This window comes from Eretmochelys imbricata, chromosome 8 (assembly GCF_965152235.1).
Source record: "Eretmochelys imbricata isolate rEreImb1 chromosome 8, rEreImb1.hap1, whole genome shotgun sequence".
Lineage (NCBI taxonomy): Eukaryota > Metazoa > Chordata > Testudines > Cheloniidae > Eretmochelys > Eretmochelys imbricata.
The window spans coordinates 8,460,531-8,482,014 of NC_135579.1; the positions used below are offsets into that span (position 1 = coordinate 8,460,531).

Below are 21,484 nucleotides of genomic sequence, written 5' to 3' on the forward strand. Positions count from 1 at the left end.
TAGTAGAAGATAGGACAGAAATTAACTAGAGAAGGGATGGATTCAGATCACAGGGGTGTATCCTGGAAAAGTAACTGGAGAAAAATACAAATAGACACAGGGCCAAAAAAAAAAAATACACAGAAGTCTCTGTATTAGAGTGAGAAAACAAAATGAGGTAAAGCAGAATGCCTAAAAAATTCTCTCTCAAACCAATGAGACAACTGGGAAGAACAGACACTGGTATGCTTGGAGCTCTTTCATCTAGCCTTCTACCGAAAAAAATATTAGAAATGAGATGAAAACCCCAAATATTCATGTTTGTTATGTTATTTATAGCAATTAAGAATCGAGAAACAGGGAAATTCGTTTTAAATGAAGACAACTATGTACCGGATTCTAAAGTATTTGTTGACATGGGTGTGGAATGGGAATACCGGAATGATGACGATAGAGAAACAGTGCAGACCATGGGGCCTTTGAGCAATGGAATAGTCATTCTGGTAAGCCACTTGAAAACCATCTTCTGTGGAAGACAGTGTCTGGGTTACACTGAGTCATAATGTTTTATAGTATATTATAGGTTCCTTTTGTGAAACACATTAAGTCATCTGCTTTAAGAATAAAAGTGATGTATTTTAATCCCTTTCCAACTCGCTCATTACCACTTACTGGAAATGTGTTTAACAGTGACTCCAGGGTTCTATGTCAAGCATCTGACCTTCCTGATTATTTCCTGTGGATGGCCTAGAAATCATTACTAGCTAATGGATATCCAACTTACTAATCACAGCTGAGATGTGAACATTAAGAAAAAAATCAGTGTAGCACATCATAGTCAGATGTACATTACCCTTTAACAACATCTGCACCCGCTTTTGAAAATGTCTGACACAGGATGCTTTTGCATCGAGGATCATTTAATGGGATCTCAGGTGGTTTAGTCCATATCAGAATTTTAATTCACAAATCTTTCAAACTCTGTTCACTGTACTGTATATCGTAAAACAGTAAATGCAGTGTAAATACTGTGGGCCAGACCCTCCACTGGTGTCAATTGACAGAGTCTCACTGAAGTCAGTGGAGCTGTGCTGATATACACCAGTTGAAAATCTAGCCCGCTGGAAGAATAAAAATTACATTCTCTAAGGGCCAGATTTCAATACCTTTACTCACGTGGAATAGCAACATATTCCGTGAATGGTCCCATTGGCTTCAGTACTATAGCGGAAGCTGGCTCTAAGTCATTTTTTATGTGGAAACTCCATTCTTTGGTTAGGTAATGAGTTTATTATTCATAGAACTTGCAAGACCATTGTAAGAAAGGTTGTGTTTATTACAGAGGTTATTACAATTCTTTCCACCTGTTTTAGTTAATCTTTGTATTTTAATTTATCTTTGTTTTTAGCAGTCACCATTATCATTGTACCCTAATGTTTCTCTCCTTTAGAATAGGATATGGAAAAATTTAGTGCTTTCAAGTCAATGCAACACTGGCAAGAAAAATCAATCCAAAGCAGTGACGGCCTATTTAAATGTGCAGTATAAGAATCCCTATGTTCCAATGATAAAGAGATACTTGATAGCAAGAACAGCTCTAATGGAGTTAAAACATTTAAATCTCTTGGGGAACATTTTTATATCTGTGTCATGATTGACACAGATATAAGGGCAACAAAAATGATTAGGGGTCTAGAACACATGACTTATGAGGAGAGGCTGAGGGAGCTGGGATTGTTTAGCCTGCAGAAGAGAAGAATGAGGGGGGATTTGATAGCTGCTTTCAACTACCTGAAAGGGGGTTCCAAAGAGGATGGCTCTAGACTGTTCTCAATGGTAGCAGATGACAGAACGAGGAGTAATGGCCTCAAGTTGCAGTGGGGGAGGTTTAGATTGGATATTAGGAAAAACTTTTTCACTAAGAGGGTGGTGAAACACTGGAATGCGTTGCCTAGGGAGGTGGTGGAATCTCCTTCCTTGGAAGTTTTTAAGGTCAGGCTTGACAAAGCCCTGGCTGGGATGATTTAACTGGGAATTGGTCCTGCTTCGAGCAGGGGGTTGGACTAGATGACCTTCAGGGGTCCCTTCCAACCCTGATATTCTATGATTCTATGATTCTATGATTGTCATTGTAAGATTGATATAAACTTTTTAAAGGTTTTTTTTGGTCTTGTTTCCTGACTAGGTGATTCCTCATGGTGGTGCCAAGATTTCTTTGACTTACAAATACATGATCCATGAAGACTCCTTAAATGTAGATAACAACAATGTTTTGGAAGATGATTCAGTAACACATGAATGGGCTCTGAAAAAATGGTCCCAGTGTTCAAAACCCTGTGGAGGAGGTAAAATGAACACATTTAAAACTGATGAAAGGAAATGCCTTTTTTATTTTTTACACAGCACAATTAATCTGCTGAATTCATTGCCACAAGAGAGTAATAAGGCCAAGAGCTTAGCAGGATTTTATTTAAATAAAGGTTTAGACAAATAAAGAATAAGAACATCCATATTTGCATTCAACTAGAAAAAATGTGTAAGGAATATTAACCACTGTGCTTCACGATACAAGCTGAATGCAAGCATAGGGTTAAGAACAAGCTTCCTCTTAGAGCAGCTTATCCCATAACTGCCCATTGTCCAAAACAGTCTGGAGCATCCCTTACTGCTCCTAGAGACAGGATATCTGGCTAAGATGGACCTTTGGTCGCATCTGGTATGACAGTTTCTGTCTTTGTCCCTGTCTGTTACTGAGAAATTGTACCAATTATATACGAGTTGGCTGTGTGCTGATGAAAACTAGCATATCAAAGCTTCAAGCACATAACAAAATCACACCCATTGGCAGATGAATCCCGAATCCTTTGTGTCCAGTGATCTTAGCCTCCAGCTTAAGGATCAGTGAGTACTAGACCCTGATCCTGATTAATGCTGGTGACAGTGCTGCCTGGAGAGGAGGTTTCAGCTGCTGTGCTGTGTGGCTGCTCTTTTAGGTGTGCAAATTTAGAGGACACTGATGAAACTTTTACCCTTGTAATGCCAAGAGGTGCCCCTTTAAGAACATAAAAACGGTCATTCTGGGTCAGACAAAAGGTCCATCTAGCCCAGTATCCTGTCTCTGACAGTCACCAGTGCCAGATGCTTCAGAGGGAATTAACAGAACAGGACAATTTATCAAGTGATCATCCCCTGTCATCTAGTCCCAGCTTCTGGCAGTTGGGGTTTTAGGGACACCCAGAGCATGGGATTGAGTCCTTGACCATCTTGGTTATCAGCCAATTATAGACCTATCCTCAATGAGCTTATCTAAGTCTATTTAAACCTGGTTATACTTCTGGCCTTCACAACATCCCTTGGCAATGAGTTCCACAGATTGACTCTGTGTTGTGTGAAGAAGTACTTCTTTATGTTGGTTTTAAACCTTCTGCCTATTAATGTCATTGGAAGATGCCTAGTTCTTGTGTTATGTGAAGGGATAAATAACACTTCCCTATTCACTTTCTTCACACCATTCATGATTTTATTGACCTCTATCTATATCCTCCCTTAGTCGTCTCTTTTCTAAGCTGAGCAGTCTGTGTTTTTTTAATCTGTTCTCATATGGAACCTGTTCCAGACACATAATTATTTTTATTGCTCTTCTCTGCACACTTCCAGAAGAGTCAGTTATTTATTATGATTATAGCTTCGTTGTGAGAAGACAAAGAGGACTAGTAGTTCTGGGTGCTAGACAGTTAGCTGCTTGTAATGAGCAGAGTAAATGCTAACCAGGTGCAATCTACAATCCTGTAGAATGGTCACCTACTGTTCAAAATACACTATTAGCCACTTCATGGACAAGTACAATCTGAGTTGTGTGTAAGTATTGTAAATGCTGAAGATAAAAGAAGTATCTTTCTTAAGGTTATCAGTTTACGAAATATGGTTGCCGGAGGAAGACAGACCACAAGATGGTTCATCGGAGATACTGCGAGACGATCCAAAAGCCAAAGCCTATTCGCAGAGTGTGCAATCTGCAGGAATGTTCCCAACCAATGTAAGCTTTGCTGTCCCTTAGAATTGGTATTAGCCCATGTCCAGTTAATGCCAATGGTTAACTGGAACAAAGTGCTTTCAGCTATCCCCATATACCTTACTACCCTTACACATGGCTGTTTTAGATTAGGAGCCCTTCTCCGTCATTTTACATCATTGCCTAGATAGTGTTATGCAATGACACAATATCATTGCTAAAGTGTTGCTTGCAGAAACACTGTTTCTGGGAATGACCGTTCCCGCTGATTCTGAGATAGGTTGGGTCAGAAAAATACCCATTTCTTGATCCAGACACTTGTATTCAATGGACCAGAAATGAAGTAATATAAATTGATTTTACAGAGTGTGAATTTAACTATATAAAAGCAAGCATATAGAGTGTTATTTAAGAGAACAAGTGTCATACACTTCTAATACAAACACCAATAAAACCCACAGCATATTTTTAAAGCTGCAAAGGTCAGGGAGGGGAATGGTTTGGCTCATGCAAGTTTTTGCTGAAACATTTATGTTGATTTCCATGGATACCCCAGGACAACATTTTAAGAGGTTATTATTTGTGCTTCCTTGTTGTATATAGTCAGTTATTACGGATGTATTTATTCACATTTTACAGGTGCTTTTTTGACTGGCAGCAAGTTAACCCTGTCACATGTAGGACTCACATATTTCCCCTGTTGCTACCGCAACAAGTAAGGAGTAAGTTGATCTACAGCTTTTATCTCTGGCAACCAAGTCTAAATTCCAGTGCGTGTGATGAATAACTAGACAATACCAGCCAATATTTTGTAACTCCCTTCCAAAGACAAACATCAGAGAAGGAGAAGCCAAATAACTGTGCCCCATCAGCACAACAAAGATCAGGGTTTAACAAGTTTATTTACCAACAGTGACTTAATGACCATAATTAGAACTCTCTGCATAAAGCTACAATCTTCTATTACTCAGTTATAAGCTCCTTTCCAGGTAGTAAAACTATAAATGAAAGTAAAATTAAATTACACTTGCACATGAGCCACAAAATTCAGATACGGATTTCAAAGACCCCAAATTTAAGGGTGCTTGGATCTGGAGTTTTGGGTCAGCCCAGTATAGAGGTATTAGCCAGCTACAAAATTCATATCAGGATCTTGGTTCTAAACCTCCAATGTTTCAATATTCTCTGATCCAGGGTTTTGGTTTGGGCCCCCTCTCTAGTTAAACTAGTAACTTCGTTCTCACCTAGAAGGTGGCTTTAATCCTAAATGGGGCCTGGATTCAACCAACATTTTAGGCCTTTCCCCACCGAATATTTTCCTTTCAACCTTCCCCACTTTCAGATGGTCTTTTCCTTCTTGTTCATAAGTGAGGCAGATTTTGATTGGACTCCTTAGCACTGAGACTGACAGAATAAAACTGTAAGATGCTGCTCTCTCACAATCAATGGAGGATCATTGCAACTGAATTGTCCCAGAAATCCTTTTCCTATAAGTGATCTTGTAGCCTTACTCCTCTACTGTGTAATTTCATAAAATCAGAGGTTAAAACCAGAAGAGACGTATGAGTCGATCTCCTGGTCAATGCAGGATTATTCCCTACACCACCTTTTCTAGTGCTTTGTACAAACTTTAAATGTCCCAAGTAATGATCTTTCCATCAGCTCCGTTGTGGAACTCTTCCACTGCCTAACACATCTCAAACTCAGGGCATTTTTCAGTGTATATTTATATTTAGTTTATGCCAATTGTACCTGCATGTACCACACTAAATAATATCCCCTCTTCTTGGTTTCTCCATCCCTTAAATGTTTGTAGACTGTGATCATGTACACCCACTTTGTCATCACTTAGCCCACCTTTCAGTATTCCTCGTAAATATCCTCCAGTCCCTCACTCCTTCCACTTTGTCACTCTAGTTCTTGCAAAATTGTGCCCAGAATGTAATACAGTGTTCTAGGGGCAGTCATGGAGGAGTTTTCAGCCATACCACATTGCAAAACATGGGTAAAATTTTCAAATGTGCCTAAGTGTATGTCTACACGGCAAAGGAAAACCTGTGGCTGGCTATGCCAGCTGACTTGGGCTCCCGGCGCTCAGGCTATGGGGTGTTTCATTGCTGGGGAGACTTCTGGGCTAGGGCTGGAGCCCAGGCTCTCGGACCCTGCAAGATGACTTAAGCTCCTAAGTCATTTTGGGGGAAAATGGGACTTCAGCTCCTAAGTCACATTGACTTTCAATAACATTTACACTACTAAGTACCTTAACTACTCTTCAAAATGGGACATAGGTGCCTGAGGTACTTCTGAAAATTTTATCTGATGTCTAATTTGCTTTTCTGTTTCATCTGTAGATAGATCAGCGTTGCTGCTCCCCAGTTCTCCCCTCTCATTGGGTATTTGTGTTTGGGGTTATTTTCCCCAGTTGTATTTGCTTGTGTTTTTCCAAGATGAATTTCACTTTATTTTCTTCCCATGTTTCTAATCTCTCTTGGTCCCTGTGTATTATTTCTCTGTCCTCCCTGGGCCTCACAGCTCTTCTCATGTTATCATCAGTCAGTTAACTGAAGTCAGCCACTTTGACGATCACCAAGGAAATGGTTATTTCTGTACATCTATAGCTAAATGTCCCCCGATCAGCTAGGCTGTAATACTGATTTTTAAAGCACTATTTCCTAAATTGCCATCAAAGGGATTTACTGATTTATTTCAAGAGACCCTTATCAGATCTTCACAGAACATTATGGAGCTTAGTGGTATGGTGGCAACATTGTCTTCTGCCATTGTGAAAGAAGGTGAACCTCACTACTGATAAGAATGAGCTAAGAGTTCTGTGAAAACTGTATTACAAATACTACATTGTCAGAAAATATCCTGGGACCAACATGGCTACAACAGCCCTACACATCATCAGCAAAACTAAATTTCATCTGCTCTGTGGCTAAGCATCAAATACACCGCAACAGCTTCCACTGCAGACAGAAAGCACTTCCCCTTTGCAACATTCTTGGTGTCTAATGCTGTGGGGAGATGGTATTTAAAAATGGATAAGCTCTGGCTCCAACAGAGATGGATCAAGGAAGTCCCCAAAATGAGGCTGAACTTTTTGAGGCTCCCTTTTATTTTCTGCCACAATCTAATAGTTTCCCCAGATACTCCTCTGCCTCCTTTGTGGCCTTCAGCAGTTTACTGCTTCACCCCACCCCTCCACGCAATCCCGACTGGGAGGAGAAAAGGGACGTGAGGCGTTAGTGTGTTCTGACCACAACACCTCTAATTTAGATTCTATTAGAGACAGTTTTCCAAAGAGAAACAGCTGTTGTAACAAGGACCACATAGAAAAGAAAAATGAAAGTGACATATTATTCTCCTCTTGGTTATGCACACAACTTCTGTTAGCACTAATGGGATGTGTGCATCTTCATCAAAAAGGGAATGTATACCTACAAGAGTCTCAGTTTGAGCATCCCAGTGTAATCATACTGTCTACATATTCTGTACAGTACTGAATGCTGAACAATACAAGATGCTTAGTGGTTAGTAGTCTGTTCTTTAAAATATTACTGCAGGGATTTAGGAGGCCTTTAATGTTGCTCCTAAGAGAGACTGGATATATTGCTTTGAAGTCTTCAAAATTACTTGACAAACAGCTCAGTTCTGGCTTTCAGTCTTCCGGAAAATGAGTCTATATTTTTCATGGTTCTTCTAGGTGGTTGGTTGAACTGTCACCCTCTCTGAGTAAACTCATCTGTAAGAATTACTGCTATAACCCCATCCTCTGCTATCAACAATTGTTTTAGTTGTTTATTTCCCTGTTGGTTTCAGCATGAATTATTTAGGCTATGTCTACACTACCACGGTAAGTCGACATACGCTACGCAACTCCAGCTACATGAATAACATATCTGGAGTAGACGTACCTTAGGTCAAGTTACCGCGGGGTCTACACTGCGGAGGGTCGACGGAAGAAACTCTCCCTTTGACTTACCTTCCTCTTTTTGTTGGGGGTAGAGTACAGGGGTCAACTAGAGAGTGATCTGCTGTCAATTTGGCAGGTCTTCACTAGACCTGCTAAATCTGCCATCGGTGGATCGATCTCAGAGCATCAATCCCAGCTGTAGTGTAGAAGTAGCCTCATTAGAGGTTTACAAATAACTACTGTTAGGGAAGCTGCCGGAAAATTGTTCTTTTCAGTTCAGAGTATCGGCAAAAGACAGGTCCGCTAAGGTTGGTATCCAAGGATCTAACAAGGAATTATTATGTTATACATGTAGATGGGATTGCTTATCTTTGGAAACATTCGCACACCAATAATTAAGTCTTTCTGACTTCTGGTTCACCTAACTAATTGCACTAAACTTGAGAAACTTGTTGTAGATTTTGGGTGAAATTTTCAAAAGCATCTGACTGACTTAGGACCCCAAGGGCCAGATTTTACAAAGCTGCTTAGGAGATGCCAAAAGAGGCAGAGTGGTGCCTAGTGAGATTTGACAGGCACCTTATTCCCTTTGGCTTTCATTGGGAGTTAGGCCCCTAACCTGCTTATGCAGTTTTGTAAATCCTATTGGGTACCTGTATCTTTAGGCTCCTAAACAGCTTTGTAAATCGAGTACTAAGTCCCACTGAATGTCAATATAACAGTGAATAAAAGTCAATGGGACTTAGCTTCCTAAGTCGCTTAAGCTGTTTTAAAAATTGGGCTGGAATTCCAAAGGTATTTAGGTGCTTTTGAAAATGTTACCATTTAATACTAGAGGGAAAAGGTGGATGAGGTCAGATCTTTTAGTGGACCAACCTCTGTTGGTGAGGGAGAGAAACTTTTGAACCACACAGAGCTCTCTCTCACCAACAGGAGCTGGTCCACTAAAAGATATTACCTCGCCCACCCTCTCTTTCTAATATCTTGGGCCTGACAAGGCTACAACACTGCATACAACCGCTTAATACTACTTTATCTTAGGACTGGTGGGTTTTGTTTGTTTTTTAACTTTTGAAATAGTAAATCCATAATAGGTATCTAGAGAGTGCACCAAACATGGGCCTGGAATGAGGAGGGGCCTCATTAGAGAATTCCAAAGAAAGAGAAGTTAAGTGGAAATATTCATGCTGAGATAACTCTATGGGGGGAAAAAACATTTTCCTTTTTCTTTTCCTAGCCATATCAGTGATTCATGTGTTTGGTCTATTCTTTCTAAAGATAAACAGAATTTATTGTAAGGGTCTCAAAAGGAGCCTAAAAGTGTTAGGTGCCCACATACTATTGGAAATCAATGCAAATTGGATATCTAACTCCTTCAGTCTCCTTTGCAGATCTCAGCCCTTTTACATGCAGTCCTTAAAGGACCCCAGCTTATAACCAAAATAAATGAAATGAAGTAATATTGACACCTTCATCTCAGAAATAAAGAACCTCTAATTGTGCCACAGTTAGAAAGCATTACTACACCGGTGCCCCAGCTGAACTCACATGATACAATACTGAAGCATGGTAGGAAGAGATGTGACCTTCATTATAATGGGTTTCATGCCTCTGGCTGTTATGCTTTGAACTACAGTAGAATTGTAGCTGAGCTGCCATCTACTTACAAGAATTTAATAAGCCTGTGCACAGTAAAAAGTTGAAAAGAAAGCAAGTCATTGTGAGATGAATGTAGGGAGGGACTCAATAGGAGTAGGAAGCTACAAGCTTTGAAATGGTTTCATAAATGTTTGTCCCCAACCTGCTTTACATCTTTAATATTAAAGACAAAACACCTCTTTTGCCAGCTGCACATATGGTGATAAAAAACACAAATTGGATACAGTTTTGTCAATGATAGAGAGCACTGAATTCAAAATGGTGGTACGGAACCTCTAGACAACAAAAATAACCCTTCAGCGGATGAAATTTTACATTAATGCTCTGGACTTGCACAGTTTTTCACTGTCTATTCTGAAAAATAGCATTGATTTCCCCTTATTAAAGAACTAATCATGTAAGAAATTTGGTTGTGGAACTCCACATTTTGTATTATGCCAGTGCAAAAAAATTCTGAAATTCTCAAAAATGTATTTTTGTGTGTTCCCTTTTCTTTTTATAACCTGAGACACGTCTGGCAAGATTTAGCCAAGAGATTTAGAATTCTTCCACCTTCCCCTATATGCAAAGTTCAGTTTTATCTGATATTTCTTCAAGATCCTTTATGATACAAACCTGCCACAGTATTAACTGCTGCTGAATCTAAAATATTAAGTTGATCGACTAAATTCCTTCTTGTCAGTAGCTTGCTTGGAATGGTAAGACACACTAAATCAATCCTAATTACAATAACCATAAGTGCTACCACAAACAGAGACCAAAGGACCCATATTGCACTCTTTCCAGTGCAGAAGACACTGCTTGGATACATTTAGCCACTTACTGTCAGCTTCAGTGCTGTGGCTAATTCAGCCCTCCCAGAACATTTAGTAATTTTTATTTATCCTCTTTCATTTACTAGATTGGGATCAAGATCAACATACTGCTAATCCTGAAATTTAAGAATTATAGTTCAATAAATATTTTTTACATGACTAACGTATGAGAGAGGGACTTTTACCTCACATGTCCTGTTTTTCATTAACCAGATGGGTTACAGGAGATTGGGAGCCCTGCAGCAAAAGCTGTGGAAAAACAGGATATCAAGTACGTTCTGTACGATGTATCCAACCCCTGCATGACAATACAAATCGTTCTGTTCATACCAAATATTGCAACAATGATCGTCCAGAAGGCCGAAGGTCTTGCAATCGAGAACTTTGTCCTGCACAGTGGAGGATAGGACCCTGGTCACAGGTAGATAATGATCATAAGTAATTATCAATCATATTTTTCATATATTTTATAAAGCAGGGAAGGGGGAGTCTTCAGCAAGTTGTCCTGTCCTGTCCTGCTACTGCACTGACTGGAAAACTTCTGCTTACCAATGTAGAACACACTGTATCCACCAGGGCTAATTCAGCATAGAAGTGAGTATAGGTGGGGGTAATGGCAGTATGACCAGAAGTAATGCTGTTTGATTTGGCTCCCATGAGCCAGATCTTTCTGGTCTGAGTTGCAGTTTCAGAAAGAAAGGAAGTGGCGCCTCCAGCATTTCTCTTCTGTTTGTTTCTTCAACTATTTCACCAAATGACACTGCTCGGAGAAAAATAATACAGTAGATTGGTGTCATGCCTTTTTCTTTTTTCCCTAAAGTCCTTTAGGGACATGGCTGGGTTTTTTAGAAGTGCCTAAGGGAGTTAGGCACCTAACCTTATTGCAATTAAATGGGCATTGGGCATCTTTGACAAAGAAAAGGCATTATGAGGGAAGGTTACAAGTATTGAGTAAAAGGGATTGCAGGCTGGTTGTTCTTCCAGTGCTACTTTTTCCATACAGAGGTGTTAGGTACAAAGCAGAGCCAATGGTTCTAGCAAAGTACCAGGAGTCGGGAATTTTAAGCTCTCTGTTCCTGACTCTTCCACTAACATAGTGTGCAACTTTGTAAGTGTGCACTTACCCTCATTGTACTCGGTTTCCCCAGGTGTAAAGTATTTACCAACTTCCCAGGAGCGCTGCAAGGCTTGATCTATTCATGTTTGTAAAGTGCTCTGAGCTCATCAGCTGGAAGGAGAGATGCAAGTGCAATGTAGTGGCATTACATGTCAATCTACTCAAATTGAAAAGATACCATACATCAAAATTATCTTTCATGGTGGTTCTCTATGAAGCAATTTACAAAGTATAGCTGTATCTGTAGGTACAACATTCGATTTTATATCTCTGCTATACCAATAGGAGCCATAGGATTGTTTTTTTCTTCGTGGCTTTCATAAGAACTGTAAGCAATACAGTTCAGGATAAGTGCAGTGACTAGATGCATATAGTCTTATTCATATGCTGCTTGGACTTTGAGCTCTTCTAAGGAGGGATTGTGTTTTCACAGTGGGCTCTCACCAGGGTTGGAGGGGTTTATGAATGCTCTTGTAGTATGAATGTGATAATTGTGGTCAGGTCAAATTATGTACCATTACATAGCTGGACTGTGGTCCAAGACAAAAAGAATTCCTAATAAATCATGTGCAAAAGATGAATCAAGGCCTAATTTGTGCATTTTCTCCCCAGTGCTCTGTAACTTGTGGTAACGGCACACAGGAACGGCAGGTTTTGTGCAGGACGAGAGACAATGCTAGTGGCTATTGTACAGAAGACAAACCGGAAACAATGAGGATCTGCAGACTATCTCTATGCCCCAGTAAGCACTGTGCTCTTTGTTCTTGTGACTGGCATGTTTTGCTAATTTTGAAAATATTATTTCAATTAAATGTGGTTAAGCAGTGAAGCCCTCCTTAACTGAATTCACATTCATGCAAGAGATTAATTTGTATTCAGCAAAGTGTGTTAGGGGTTTCGAATGTCAATGAGATTGTGGACCTGTAAGTGGTTTGTGTGGCTAGCATACTTTCTATGCCTAATTATTTCGCAGTGATATGGGACACTAGCCAACCCAGTTGCTACGATATTGCAGGCCAGAAGCCCAGAGAACACTAAGGTGGAATTATGGGAACTGCTGCTGCTCAGTGCCAGTGATTGTGAGAAGTCTTGGGATTGGCCAGAGTGTGGTGGGGCGGTACCCATTAAAAGCAGCAATATGTGGAAGTGGGCCTCTTCTTGCTCCATCTCCCCACCAATGACATTTCAGGGCTGTTGCTCTCTTCCTGTCACTTCTGTCACGACAGGTCATCTTTAGGAGTTAGCCTTGAAACATCAAACAAGGTATCACATATTTGTGTCCACTGAGCTTGTTCCTGTCCTCACTGGCTTTTTTGCCATTTGCAAATGTTGCCTGTGAGGTCATTTAAAAATGATAAAATTGTATCATTTTACACTTTATTATTATTTAATAATTGTTGTTCTCAATAGTACTGATGTTTTGCTAAGTAGAAATATGGCCTTGGAGTTAGCCTGTTGACTTAAGAAGAGTATCACTTACATGTACCACATGAAAGATCCTAAAGAGTGCAGCTGTTAAACACAAATGTGATGACCCTTAGACTGCAGTACATGGTAATACTGCTACTGGAAACTGGTGCTTTTCAGTCTTCCTTCCACGTTTGCTATTACACTCCAAACCCAGGGAGCAAATTATTAATTAATAGCAAATTGAAAAAAAGACATCAACTATTCAATTATTCTAAAAGATACCAACCTAACAACATTCTAGTCTTTCTCGCTGCTACTTTTTTCACTCAAGCCAGTTCAATTTGATCCAGTTATGACATAGTAAAGCTACTAATGTTAATACATTTTGTGCTTACATTTTTTCCTCTATTCCAGGAAATGTTTCTGATCCATCAAAGAAAACCTACATGATACAATGGCTGTCAAGACCAGATGGAGATTATCCCATCCAGAAAATATCTTCAAGTAAAAGACCCATTTATAACTCTGCCTTTGCCCTTAAATGCATGCCACATCAAATGTGGACTTTGCCTTTTGCTCTTTTCCTCTCTATATATGGAAAATTCCCTTGACTTTACCAAGTTAAATCTTCGGCTGAATCTTTTTTCCGCACTGGGCCCTTGGTGCGCAGTGTCTTTCTTCTCTGGAGCTCGTGCACCAATGATGGCGGAGGTCTTGGAGTTGTTGGATGTGTGAAGTAGGATCTCTGCAGTGTGTTGCACTCCTGTGAAAGGGAGCTGGGGTCAGTTTGCTTGTTGGTTGGTGATGGTGAAAAAAGGCTTACCGGTTCATGACGTTCAGTTTGATAGCAAAACTGAGAACTTATTGTGAATGTGATCACATCACAATAATGACACCTTGTAGTGCTAAAGTTCTCCTTTATCTAAAGGCTCTGAATCTCATAACACACTAGTTTTCCTTTTGGAGTAGTTTGTTGGATGAAAGAATTCATTCCATTTTCCGTTGCAGTGTCATTGCTTACTTACCCATGCTGCTCAAATCTATTCCTAATTTAATAACTGTTTGTTTTTGTGAAGAGCTTATTATTACAAGTAGCTCCATTTCTGTTGATATTTTAAATGCTGCTATTGTGCTGTACACTTTCATCAAACTCCTACCTGTTCTGAATATTTTCTTTTCAAAAGCTGCAAGGTTCTTTTTTTCTGCATACCATTTTGCCAGAGTTTTGCATATTTTTCCTACATTTTGTTAAATGTAAGTGGTCCAAGCTATAAAGGTTTGTTGGTGGTGGTGTTTTTTTAAACATAGTTGAGGCAATGACATTTTCATTGACTATGATGTCTCAAGTTGCTCAGCATTGAACTACTTAGTATCATTACATCCATTGGTCTTTTTTCACCATATGCATGTTTGACTTGATTGGTATGATTGTATGTGTGTGTGTGTGTGTGTGTACGTTCTATATATGTGTCAACTGGCAAACATAACAGTGTGAACAACTACAGAATTACCTCAATTTTTATTGCTTTTTTTTGCATAGGAAAAAAAATAAATTTTAGAAAAATGCCTTAATGTTTAAATGTAATGGCATTAAGTACCAGATCCGGCTTTAAATACAAACAGTACACTGGAAACATGAGTTAATCTTCATAAACAGCATTTTTACTTGAATGATAAAATATTGGAAGGAAGTAAATTTAATCAAAGGTTAATTTGCACAGGCCGTGTACATTTCATAAAGAAAAGGTCATTTATTTAATGTCTCAAAATTTAATTGCCATTGTTGCTTCACCTTATGTGTTTGTGTTGGAAGATTTAGAATTCACTATGCATAAAACCATTTGTGACATCAAGTAATAGTAGAAGTATATAAATTTTTAAACACCAGTCTTTGAGTTATATAGTAAATTGCTACCTTATTCCACTGATCCTATCCTTTAGAAAGGTGGCACTCCCAAATCTTTGGCTCTTCAGCAATGTAGCACTTCAAACTTGTCATTATCATGTGATCACATATTTAAATTTTGCTGTTAATATGATAATTTCTGGAAACATGTTAATAATTTACATGACAAGGTGAAAAAGCAAAGACACATCCCTGGCACTGAATACTGTTATGTAAAATAATTGGTGTTTAACTGTATAAATATATTCATGACTGTTACCTTAAATAGACAAATATTTAGTGATGTTTCAAGATCTGGGTGGCTATAGAGAATGGTGCAATAAGGTATCTGGGCATTGTGCACTATGTCTATATGCACTTTGGTTTATCAGGGATATTTTATTAGTGTTTTGTATGTATTGAACATTAATATTAAAGATGTGCCAATTCATTTTGCTTTCCAATATTTTTATTAGACCAATTTAATGTGTACCAAAGTGACTTTGAAACTGACTTATTTTTTTCTTAGTGACTTATTTTTCTTCTTATGATTTGAAGTCATACTGCCAGTCTGTCATGCATACTGCAAATAAAATAAAAGTTCAGCACATCTGACTATTTTGGTTTGAAAAGATAATATACATTTCATTTTGATCTTCATGAGTTACAAGGTTTTGGAAATCTATTCATGTAAAATATGAAGCTAAACTTTTTCAGATACTGGAATTTGATTCTCGTGTAATTTTTATGCTTGATCACTTCATGTTTTTGCTAAAAAAAAAAAAAAAGGCATTTTTCTAAAGAGGCATCTACTGACTCTTATAATATATAGACGAGAATGGCTGTGCCTTTTGAACCTAAATTTAAATGTTAGCTTGCAGAAAATTCAACAGGTACTATATATTTGGAAAAGCTTGTACTAAAGCCACATAGGGCAAAATGTTCAAAGGGGCCTCACGCATGAAGAAAGTTTTATAGATCATGTTAAGTTTTGCATGCAAAAACTTGCACACACTAAATTGCATCTGCAGGCTTGAAGCCGCTTTGAAAATTTGTCCAAAACTCAATTACTATTCTCAGATTTCCAAGAAGGAGTTCCTTCTGGTTGTTGTCTCAGTTTATCATCTGAAAATAAACTGACAAATTGAAATAAGAACCATATTTTTGTTTTTCTATAGAAAATGCAATAATCAATGGATAAAGGGGTTAGTTTAAAGACAAGTAGTTTGTCTTGTCAATCAACTCTAGCTTTTCAAAGCAAGAGGAATAGTTATTAGCATATGCTAGACTGATATGTTTGCCAATTAAACACTATAACTCCCTATATTTTTAACTGAGCATGAATGAAGAGCTGACACCTGTGCTTTCTAAATTCACATAATATTTCTGAATCTGTCGTGGTGCTGTAATTTGCTGAAATGTTGCTGAGCGCTTAAATAAAAGGGTGGCAAAGTATGGTATCAGTAATGCTAAACATATGTGGCTTTATGTATATTCTGCAATCAGGTATACTGTGAATTAAGGCAAGTATTTGAAATTATACACCTTGTCCTATAAGAGTTCACAACAACTTCTGTTATCATTACTAGTCAATAGGTATGATTGTGTTCCCATGGTAATGCAGGAACTCTCACCTACAGGTGGCTCGTGGGTTACTGCAGAAGACGGCCCTGGAGCTTATAAAGTTACAGTCAGCATTGTGGCTACTGAGAAAATAACTTGTCACTAACCATTCAAAGTGTTGTTCTAACTTGCCCTCTTCCTCAGCACGTTCCCCCAGTCTGGGTTTATTTAGGTGGCACGAATTAATGTAATTCTGTTTGTTGTCTTGCCTAGAACCAGGAGGTACTGGGGCACTGCAACTAGCGTAGTGAACGGAACACAGAGAGCCTGTAGAACTGTGTCCATGCAGGGGGGACAGACAGCATGCTGTCCCTGACGTGCAGTGACTCCTCTGTGGGTAAAAGGGAGACAGGTGGAAAGCCCCAGCCTTGTTAGCTTCCACTGGCTAAGAACTACTGATTAAAGATTGCACCCCAGCCAGTCTGCCCAGGGGGAGGGGGGGAGACAAGGATTTTAGTGGTTTCAGACTAGACTTGGATAAATGCTTAAGAAGAAGAATATGGCTAACCCCCCTAATCTTAAACTTTGCCACATGCAGTTCACTGATACCAGGATCTGGCCCAGTGCATTCATTGTGACTCATTCAGACTAGATGATCTAAATAATCCCTTCTGGCCTTAACATCTATTAATTATCCTGGTTTAATCTTTATTAGGTGTCTTCATTCCCTGATTTACAGAAGTCAGGGATTTGCAGTGAGTCTCCCAGTCACTAATGTCAGTTAGCACAGTTCTACCTCGCTTGTGTAAAAAGCTCACCATATTCCAAGTTCCTCCTTAAAGGCAGAAAAGGTTTGCTCCAAAGTCTTCACAGTTCTCGTAGGCAAGATAACCATTTAGGAGATGCCACCACTTTCAGACTGAAAGCTAGACAGCTGAGCAAGAAATGACTTCCATATAAATTATTTTAAATTAGAAGCTATATACAGCCTTAGCCAAGACTACAGCTTTTTGAAGCTCAGATATAGGCATATAGAAGTAAACCCAAGGCTGAGATTAGTTGCTTTTTACACTTTAATTCCTCCTCATTTTTAATTAAGTCACTGTTACTCTGCATAACAGCATATAAAAGGAGTGAAGGAATAAAGAGCTCCTGAGTAAAATTTGTGACTTAAGCTATTTGCGGGCTTAATGTGGAATTCTGGAGTAGCAACATAGCATTAGTAAGGTTGTTATAGTTCACGACAATGCAGTGAACTCATGTCACTGCCACAGCTTAGCGTTAGTATAGCATAAGGGAAAGGTGTGGGGTGCTTGGATTTATCATAGAGATGGGTCCAACATGCAAAATTCAGATCTGGCTTTGATCACCCTAGAGTTTGATGGAGTCAGGATTTAGGGTCTCAGTTACACCTGCTATAATTAAAAGGGTCCATTTGTCATATTCCCAGCCCAGTTTGTATTTCCAACCCTACCCCCATTGCCAAAGCCTGAGTGTATCTGTTGCTGATTTTATAGGATACAACTTTAAATGTTCTTCTAGGATAAGACTTCCCCCACGTGCTATTTTTTACCTTTCCTCTTTCTCTCTTTCAGGGGAACGTTGCCAAGGAGACAAGTCCATGTTTTGTCGCATGGAAGTTCTCTCTCGTTACTGTTCAATTCCTGGTTACAATAAGCTGTGTTGCAAGTCCTGTAATATGTATAACAACATAACAGAGGATAATAATGTAACTGATTCTAACCTAAATAAGAACAACATTGAGGAGAATCTCCTGCCTACTCTCACTCCTCCTACTGGGGTGGTTGTCATGCAGGCTACCGCTGGTCCTCCTCTAGTTTCCAACTCAAACGTCACCCATTCCAATGCAACTGAGGACCACCCAGAAATTAATGCGGTAGACGTGCCATATAAAATCGATGGGCTGGACAACGAAGTACCGCAGCACAACCTCATCCCACGGAGGAGGCTGCATTACGAAAGGACAAAGAACCAAAGAATTCAGGAGCTGATCGCTGAGAAAAGAAAGAGGGAGACCATTAGTAAGCTACATTAAAATGGAAATACGGCACAGACGACATTTTTCTCTCTTATAGAGATGTTACCACCACCATCGTAATGCCCATGTCATACAAACTAGAGAAAGAAAAAAGCGGTGCTATGGCAGAAATGCCAAATTCTAAAGCCTAAAACAAACAGGAATGTAAGATTGTTTCATAACGCTCGTTGAAACGTTCTGATGGCTAGGGTTCCAGGGTGCTATAACGTACTAGTGCAATATCAGTACAGTATTTCACTGAATCCACACAAACCTATTACCTAGCCCAGATCAGCCGGTTTATGGATTTTGGGCTCTTTTCACTCCTCAATGCCTTGCATAACTCCTAGGGAATGCTAATGGGAGTTGCATTCAACAGGGAGGAGAACAGAGTCCGTTACCTACACATGCCTTTAATAGTGATAACCAGTTGATCAAGAGAAGTATTGCATCAAACCATACAATAAATTACTCCCAGATTCAGGATGGTATTTAAGTACATGCATGACTTTAAACATGTAAGTAGTCCCCCTTCCTTAAATGGAACTATTCTCATGGCTACACTTACCTACCTTTCTTAACTGGAACCTTACATTTGAGATTCTTTGTACACCACATATTTAATCTAAGTTCAGAACTGATAACCAGTAGTTTGCATGTTCCCATAAATAATTTCAAAGCATTTTTATCTATAAAAATGATTTACTATTTGACTGGACCTATACAATTTAGACTGACAATGTCCTAATCTTTTGTTTGAGTATCTTTATTTCATAGACTTTAAACTCCTGTTATACAATATCCCCAATGGTTTTAGTTGACATTCTTTTCAGTCTACCTTTTATCAACACTCTGTTTAACTTAAAATGACTGGAGTCTCTTTTCCTTTCCTTTCCTTTTCTTTGGTGCTTCATGAAGAAAGTGTAATTGTGTATGTTAACATTTTTCATGGTACAATGTTATGTCATTCTGAAGGAACACATTGTGTTATCAATCTTTCCTTAGGACAGCTCTGTTGCAGCAGAAGTGAACATTGTTCATCATGCTTATATGTAAACACAGTACCAAGTGTGCTTAGAGCTTAGTAGCCTGACAGCCCTTTGAGTACTTCCTTTCCCTGTAATGTCTTCTGAGAGCTGAGGGCAACCTCACCATTTTCCATAGCTCATTCTGGATGGCTCGTAAGTAGAAGATATTCAGCGTGGTTGTTTGTACCTTTTGGCGAGGCCATGCCTGCTTTCAAATGTCTCTATATAATGCAAGGATGTTACCAGCCACCTTACAGGATAAATTAATGTGTACAGTAGGTACTGAGCATTTGAGCCAAAGACCACTAAGCTCAGTGGAAAGACTCCCATTGACTTCAATGGGTTTTGCAATTGGAATACTGTATGAGTAGGGAATTAAAACCTGTGTGTTTGTGGGGTTTATTAATTTTGCTCTTGCCTAGTGGGTTGACTTTCCCTTGTCTGCTCAAGCTTGTTAATATTTTCCAGGGGATAAGGTCTCTTTGAAACAGTCATTTCACATAGAAAAGATATGCAGGGGTTAGGGCTGCCTTGACACTGCCAGTTCACATAGAAAAGGCAACTGAGAGGTGGCAAAATGCTCTCAATTCAAATTTTTGATCTTGAATTAAGAAGATACAAGGTGGTGGTCTCATTTACAGAGCTAGTTTGGACATACGCTACATAGCTTAGTTGCTGGTGATGCAATGTTGAGCCTGGCAGCCAGGCCCTCACTGAAAAGGAAAACCCCAACTTACTTTCTGTTGTCCATGGTGGGGCCCCCATTTCTACTTTTAAATGTTGTGAGTGAATGGCTCACCTAGCTTCCATTGCAAAGTATCCCAGTTTAGATTGGAAAGAGGTAGCACTAAAAGTAGCCCTAAGTGCACTGAATTATTGAAACCAGCAGCTGAATCTATGCCCAGAAACTGTTGACAGGACAAGAGCCAAGGTTTAACCAAAATATTTTACAAAGAATATTAGACAAAGTAGTAGAGAATGGGGCCAATTTTATCCCTGGTATAATGCTATCAGCTTCACTTCCTCACGGGAAGGTGTGGAGATCAATTCAAAGCACTGTCTGAGCACTTCAGAAGCATTAAATGATAGGGGCATATATAACAACCTAAATTGACAGAAGTTACATCAGGGCTTGCTACAGGTCAAGACTCTTGTAAGATCCCTGTGCTCATGGCATCTGCAGGAATGGAGATGCACAGGTTTCAGGGTTCAAAGTATTAGCTTACGGAGCTATGCTGCATTAGCAGACTCAGAAACCTCTTTAAAGGAGTTAACTGCTAGAGGGGGACAAAGATCCACACTCTCCCCGTCTACACTATACTTACACAGCCTCTTCTATTCTTTTCCTACACTGACCTCTTCTCTTGTGGCTGGTGGGAGCACGTTCCACTAAAGCATGGGTTTCTTTTTGGTTCCAAACAATAAAATTAAAGGTCCATATTGTGAAAACACTGAAACAGGCTGGGTTGGTGCATGTGTTAGGTCAGTTGGTTGAATTAATGGTTCAGATGAAGACAAGAATTCAGAGAAGGGAAGAACTGTCTTAATATCAAACAGTTCTACGTTTTGACCCACAATGCTATCTTCTACAATCCCCAAATGCATACAGTCTACCAAAAGCTTGGACAGAAGTGGGGCAACTACCAGTTTTGGCAAGGAGGAGAAAAGGCCAAAGAGACAGCAGGAAAATATCATTTGCGGGGGGGGGCATGAATACACACCCATTCTTTTTGTGATGGAGGAGAGAAGTATGAAGGAAGCTAGGCAGTGCAGAGAGGAGGAAAGGGGAAGAAGCTGTGGGTGCAGCTGCTGGCTGAAGACAATAGGGTGAGTTTTCATGATTCCAGAGCTACTTTACCTTAGCTAAGGGTTGTGATTTTACACCACATGCTCAAAGTGGTGAGGTTGCTAGCTGTGGTCATGGCTCATACCTAGGGTGAGTTTGGCACACCTCAGATGCAACCCCAATAGGTATATTAATATTTGGCTCAGCATCTGCATGCTTAGCCCCATGTGCCATCAAAGGAGGAGATGCCAGCAGCTGTATACACCTGTAACAGAG

General features: G+C 39.5%; 1 protein-coding gene across 1 annotated transcript in view; it reads left to right on the forward strand.

Annotated features, from left to right (window-relative positions):
- Positions 1 to 19,664, forward strand: part of ADAMTS2 (ADAM metallopeptidase with thrombospondin type 1 motif 2) — a 261,507-nt gene extending 241,843 nt beyond the window's left edge. Inside the window, exons 16-22 of the mRNA XM_077823990.1 lie at positions 319 to 482; positions 2,165 to 2,324; positions 3,883 to 4,015; positions 10,595 to 10,802; positions 12,111 to 12,240; positions 13,323 to 13,412; positions 17,952 to 19,664. Coding sequence (XP_077680116.1) covers positions 319 to 482; positions 2,165 to 2,324; positions 3,883 to 4,015; positions 10,595 to 10,802; positions 12,111 to 12,240; positions 13,323 to 13,412; positions 17,952 to 18,412 — 1,346 coding nt within the window. The 3' untranslated portion in view covers positions 18,413 to 19,664. The remainder of the gene's footprint in view (positions 1 to 318; positions 483 to 2,164; positions 2,325 to 3,882; positions 4,016 to 10,594; positions 10,803 to 12,110; positions 12,241 to 13,322; positions 13,413 to 17,951) is intronic.
- The last annotated feature ends 1,820 nt before the right edge of the window (positions 19,665 to 21,484 follow it).